This window comes from Octodon degus, unplaced genomic scaffold (assembly GCF_000260255.1).
Source record: "Octodon degus isolate 3935 unplaced genomic scaffold, OctDeg1.0 scaffold00027, whole genome shotgun sequence".
NCBI lineage: Eukaryota > Metazoa > Chordata > Mammalia > Rodentia > Octodontidae > Octodon > Octodon degus.
In genome coordinates, this window is record NW_004524603.1 from 229,562 (window position 1) to 235,561 (window position 6,000).

General features: G+C 54.9%; 1 protein-coding gene across 1 annotated transcript in view; it reads left to right on the forward strand.

The window, feature by feature from the left end:
• Nucleotides 1-1,816, forward strand: part of Vipr2 (vasoactive intestinal peptide receptor 2) — a 55,892-nt gene extending 54,076 nt beyond the window's left edge. The window contains exons 11-13 of the mRNA XM_012514183.2: nucleotides 84-213; nucleotides 279-320; nucleotides 1,021-1,816. Coding sequence (XP_012369637.1) covers nucleotides 84-213; nucleotides 279-320; nucleotides 1,021-1,194 — 346 coding nt within the window. The 3' untranslated portion in view covers nucleotides 1,195-1,816. The remainder of the gene's footprint in view (nucleotides 1-83; nucleotides 214-278; nucleotides 321-1,020) is intronic.
• The last annotated feature ends 4,184 nt before the right edge of the window (nucleotides 1,817-6,000 follow it).

Below are 6,000 nucleotides of genomic sequence, written 5' to 3' on the forward strand. Positions count from 1 at the left end.
AGAGGAGATAGGGCCATGCATGCCCCGCCCCTCATACCCTGGCTTCTGGACCCTCCATCACTGTCTCTCTCCTTCCGGCCCAGGCGGCTGGCCAAGTCTACACTGCTGCTCATACCGCTGTTTGGTGTGCACTACATGGTGTTTGCAGCCTTCCCCAACGGCATCTCTGCCCAGTACCAGATCCTGTTTGAACTGTGTGTCGGATCCTTCCAGGTGGGTTCAGGGGGTACAGGTGGGCACGAGGGGCCATGGACCACACTGACACCTTCCCCTTGCAGGGCCTGGTGGTGGCAGTGCTCTACTGCTTCCTGAACAGCGAGGTGAGTTCCGGCCCCGGTTTCCTCCCTGCTCCATGTTGTGCCTCCAGCCCCTCGCAGCCAGGCCAGAAGCCTTCCCTGCATATTTTGGCCCAGCTTCCTTCAACACCATGGTTTCCTCCCTCCATGGGCAGAACTCAATGTCCAACACACCTGTGGTCAGCATCCTACCCCTTGACCACAGCTCAGCCTCAAAAGCAGGGCTTTGGACCCTGGGCGCTGGACCTCCAGGAAATCCCCACTCATCTCAAGAGGAAGCTGGAACCTGGGGCCTTGCTCAGCCCTTCACAGCTGACAGCGCTGCTCCTCCCCATTTCTGAAGACATCTTTCCAGATGAGCTTCGATCCCCTGCATCGCCCCTTCCCAACCTGCACAAATGATAGCACTCTCATTCAGACTCCTGAGAGGGGGAAGACCAGCTGCCCCCATATGGCCAGGACTGTGCCTGGACAGGCCAAATCTGGTACCAGCAGACCCAGAGGTGTCAGGAGCAGCAATGCCAATGTCCATCAAGAAATTTCCCACCCATCCCCACAGCCCCCGCCAGTGGCACTGGGACGGCTGAGGGAATCCCTCTTGCTCTGGCTGGACATCCCCCATCTCCTCTGCTCCAGGCCATCTTTGTCCAGCTGATCAGCAGTGGAGATGGTGACAGGCCCTTTACCCAGAGCAGACAGCTAAATCTGTGGTGCCCTTGCCCAGGTGCAGTGTGAGCTGAAGAGAAGGTGGCGTGGCCTGTGCCTGACGCAGCCTGGGAGCCGAAACTATCGGCTGCACAGCTGGTCCATTTCCCAGCATGGTTCAGAGAGCGCCCTGCAGGGGCACCGGGGCTCCCGCACACAGTCCTTCCTGCAGACAGAGACCTCAGTCCTGTAGCCATGTCCTGCAGTGTGTGGCTTCCTCCTGCTGCCCCACTGCCATCACTGGGCCAACCTGAACTTGCCTACCCGCAACATAATCTGCTCCTCAGCTCAGCACTGTGTATGGAACAGGCAGCATCATAGTGGACTTGATGTAAGTGCTCATTGTTGTTAAGTGGCAGCATTTAGATTGTTTCGCTTATAATGTTGCTCAGCTGTATAGGTAAATCCACTTGCACCATGAACAGAGGAGACCAAGCCCTAAAGGTCAAAACCACATCTGTGGCCTAGAGCTGTGGCCAGAGGGGGCAAATTGTTCTTAGGTTGCTGTCTCCGCCCAGCATGGGTTTTATGCTGGGACCTGAGCTGGACGTTGTGCTCTGGCCCCCATACTCTGGGCAGAAGCTGAGTCTTCAAGCTACAACAGACCAGATGCAGTTAGCACGAGCAGTGCCCTGCCCTCCCTCTCTCCTGACCCATGACCACGTCCCTCTAAGGCCTCTGTACCCAGCATCTCAGCCTGACCGCCAAGGGACAAGATGACTGGAGGAGGGCCAGGCCCAACCCTAATCCTGCATTGGTAGAATGATAGGGACAGGTGTTACCTGGGGACAAAAGAAAACCTGTTCTAATTTTGATGAGAGTATTAAAGTTTTCTGTTTCAATGGAAATTGTTTTACCAAAATATAGAGTGGTATGAACTGTCCTGTTCAGAATTTGGGAAGAGTACCCCTTGCTTTCCACCCCTTCAGGGTCTGCAGATCCCAAGGAAATGTTGACATGACACAGAGGCAGACATGGGGGAGGGGCACCAGCCCATCCCTGGGCCACACCTTATCCCCACAGCACCCAACCCAGAGGCTGGCCTGCCAGACCCAGGGGTCCATGCCCAGTTAACACCATCTGTTCCTTATAATGAAGTCTTCAGAGTCCCCCTGGAGGCTTTGCTGACCATGTGGATTCTGGCCATGCAGATGCTGGTAGTCAACATGGAGGTGCCCAAGCCAGAGAAAACAAAGAACAAAGCCCCATACTCATGTCCCTGGAAATAAGAGCTTTGGAACAGCAGGGCCATCAGGGGCAGCTGCACTGCCCATCCAGTAGGGCCATCCCTGGAAGCTCCCACAGTACTTCACATGAGGCCCTTTGTCGGCAATCACAATGGGGTGGGCAGCTCAGGGGAGACAGAGGCCCCAAACCCTAACCTCCATGGGGGAATGGGATGCAGGTGACCCAGGACCTGCAGCGTCCAAGAGGAGCACAGGTGAATTGAGACAGCCCTGACTCAGCAGCCTCTCTAGCCATTGCTAGAGGGAGTGAAACACTGCTGCCATCCAGGGCTGGGTGTGTGCTGTGGCCCTGAACAGAGCCAAGAGTTGGTAGGCACCATGGTCCTTGTTACTGGTGTGGCATCAGCCACACACAAAACATGCTTGCTACCTAAGCAAGGGCTGAAGGCAGGCAGAGACCTGGACTCTCATGCCTGGAGACAGGAGGAAGAGCCTATAAACAGGGATGAGGGAGTTGAGGAGGGGCAGAGCAGTGGGCCATGTTACTGTGTGCTCTGATGTGAACCAAGTGTGTGTGTCTGTAACAAACTTACCCTGTGGGGCTAAGCTAGGCAGATCCTGCTGCAAACATGGTGTCACATCTACCATGAGTATAGATTTGCCGTGATGTCCAGCACAGGGGTGCAGACAGAATCCCACGGGCCACATGACTCCTTGGAGGATGTTTCCCTGGAGGCTGTCCCTGACCCTTCAGGTCCTCAAGGGAGAAGGCAGGTCTGAGGTAGCTACGGAGCACATGTGGCATGCCTGTGTGATCTCACCACCTTCCCCCCCATCAGCCCCCCCAGCTCCCCAGAACCTGAAGACCCATCAGTCAGAACCAGAGGGGGCCCCCTCACATGTGTGTGCATGTGCACACATGAAGACATGCACATATATGTATGTGCACATGAGAGGGTGTGTGTTCCTATGCACACACACATGAGAGGGTGTACATCCTGTGGGTGTGTGTACAAGGGGTGGGTATACCTGTGTGCATGCTGCAGCGTGCACATGTGTGTGTTTATGCATGTTTGTGCTTTCCCTTAACCTCATTACTCCACAGGCAGAGCAAGTATATTTATACCCCACACTTAAGCAGACGACTGCATTGTCAAGAGAAACATACACAGGGCTAAAAACAAACTCTCAGATGCCAGACTTAGAGATGAGCCACACAGACCACTGTCTAGTGAGTTCCTCAGCGCAAAGCAGGTGGCAGTGGGCAAGGGCCAGGGCTGGTCCTCTCTGCTGAGAAGGGTGTGGCTCCACTGGATGAGAAGTGTGAGGGAGAGACTCTGGAAGATTTTCCTCCAAGGAAAGTCCCCAGGATGAGTACAGAGGTGACCACAGGTGAGTCCCAGCCCAGGCTTTGGATGCAGGACACACTGCTCTGTAGAGGTGCTGGTGGAGGGCACTGGTATCAGTCCAGGATTTTCCTGTCTACCAAGCAGATCTTCCCTACTGTCCTCTGTTTATTCATGGAAATCAGGCTGCCTTGTGCAGAGATTCTGCAGCCTGCTTTAACCAATTAAGATGGCGCAGACATCCTTCCCATCTAGATGTACAGACCCTCCTGCCTCAGCTTCTCACATACCTGGGCTTGTAGCTCTGTGCCCTCACATCCAGCTCAGTCTACTTCACAGCCTGAATATAACCTTCTTTGGCCAATTCCCATCTATTTGAGCTGCTTTTTACATGCATTTATGTCTGCCTGAGTATTCTCATGGAATAAACCCTTAAGGTAGATGTGGGATCAGGCGTCTGCCCTGGGTGGTGGGACTGGGTCACGCTCCAGCCACTCTGAGAAGCATCGCACACCTTGCTAGCGGCTTGTCTCTTCCAGGGACTGCAAGGGCCCCACTGGCTCGGCTCAGCATGTCTTTCACTGTAAAGACCTGCTGTGAGTGTCTTGTCTCCACAGAGAGTTTTTCTTCAGCTTAGTTTAAAGCCAGGCTTCACCTGACCCACTAACGAGGTGGGCCAGCACCAGCCCCCACCACAGCAAAGCTCACGTGTCCTCCTCATGGCCCACGTCAGTGCCGTGCATGGGCCAGCAGGTGCCTGGGAGCTGCTGTGCAGGCGCTGGTGCCACAAAGGATCCAGGGCATCTTTTATGCCAAGAAAGCGCTCACTGAGGGTAAAGAGAAAAAGGTGTTTCGCTTCCTTTGTATTTTTTGCACGACGATGAGGGAAGTGGGGCAGGCGGCCCCAGCTGGCAGCACCCCCACTACCCCTCATCTTCTGCCCTGCGGGATGCCCTGCAGAGCATCAGGAGCCACCCTCAGCTGGACGCCCCCAAGCTGGTCCTGGAGACCTGCTTAGACCTGTGTATTCAGCACCAGGAGCTGAAGGAACAACAGGGAGATAAACTTTTGGCACACAATCGCCAAGCCATAGCAACCTGGGCCAGACCCTCTCTGAGACTCGGCTTGGCAGCCTCATGTCTGAAGGCCACGTGTGGCAGTCCAGGAAAACAGATTCAGTGTACCTGATAAACACACATAATGGTGATTCAGGCATGCGAGTTCAGCATGTGAAAGAGTTGTTACTTTAAAATCACAAATTCCCACAGTCCATCCAGAGCCAGCCTGAGAAGCAGGCGTCTGCATAGCCTGTGGTGGTTCTTCCTCCTGGCCCCAGGGCACCCCTCATCTGCCAGAGCTGGGGACCCAGACCTGAGTTTGTGCCCTGGAGCTCCAGGGTCCTGTGGAGAGGAAGGGAGAGAAAAGAACTAGTCGAGGTAGGACAGAGCAGCCTAGCACAGAGGTACAGCTCGCAGCAGGATGCTGGACCAGTGCTAGTCAGGCCAGTGTGAGCTGTGTCCTGCTCCAGGACACATGTAAAGTGCTTCCAGGACTCTGTGGGCCTCAGCAGGGAGGCCAGGCAGTGACCATGAATGAGGGCCTCAGACAGGGCCAAGGTCCATGGCCCTGGGGAACTGCAGAGAGGGTCTAGAACCACAACAGAGACAGAGCCCAGGGGGATGCGCAGGAGCCCAAGCGGCACCACAATGCCTAAGGCTCACAGAGCCGCATGGGGATCAGCTTAGCGTCCAGGTCAAACTCTCAGCTGCTCTGCTGGGTGCCCAGGGGTTTTGTGTTCAACAAGCCCAGATCCCATCCAGGCTAGCACCATAGAAAACTTGGGTGCTGTTACCTTGGGACAGAGGGGACCCCACCTAGGCTGGGGGGCTCCCAGAAAAGGAAATGGTATGTGGGCTATGTTTGCTCCCCACTTACCCAGTCCTAGGCCATGGGAGCCAAAGCAGGATTACAGACAGGTTTTTGTTTTATTTTGTTTTGCATTTTTAGGGAAGGGTCTACAGGGTGTTCAGGGTCTCACTACTAGATTGGACTTGTAGTGATCTGCCTGTTCACAGTCTCCTAAGAGCTGGAATTACAGGCAGGCACCACCACACCCAGTCTCAATTGCAATCTCAGCATGCCCCAGGGGCAGGGCCAGCACAGCAGGTATGGAGATGGAATCCCGGCTGCTGTGCCTGCCTGTAGGGGCTTTAATCCATTGAGCTATTTGGCCGGTCCTTTACAGACAGTTCTATAAGACTGTGAGGTACACAGAGCCAACATCAACACCTGGTGGACCACACCTGGTTGACCAGGTGCACTAGGATCACCTGGTAACAACATTGAGACACAGGGAACAGATGCCACGGAGATCCACACTCAGACCACCATGCAACTGTGACCCAGTTCTGGCGACCACCAGGACCCATCCTGTCCTGTCCCAGAGGTACTCTGTATCCTGAATCT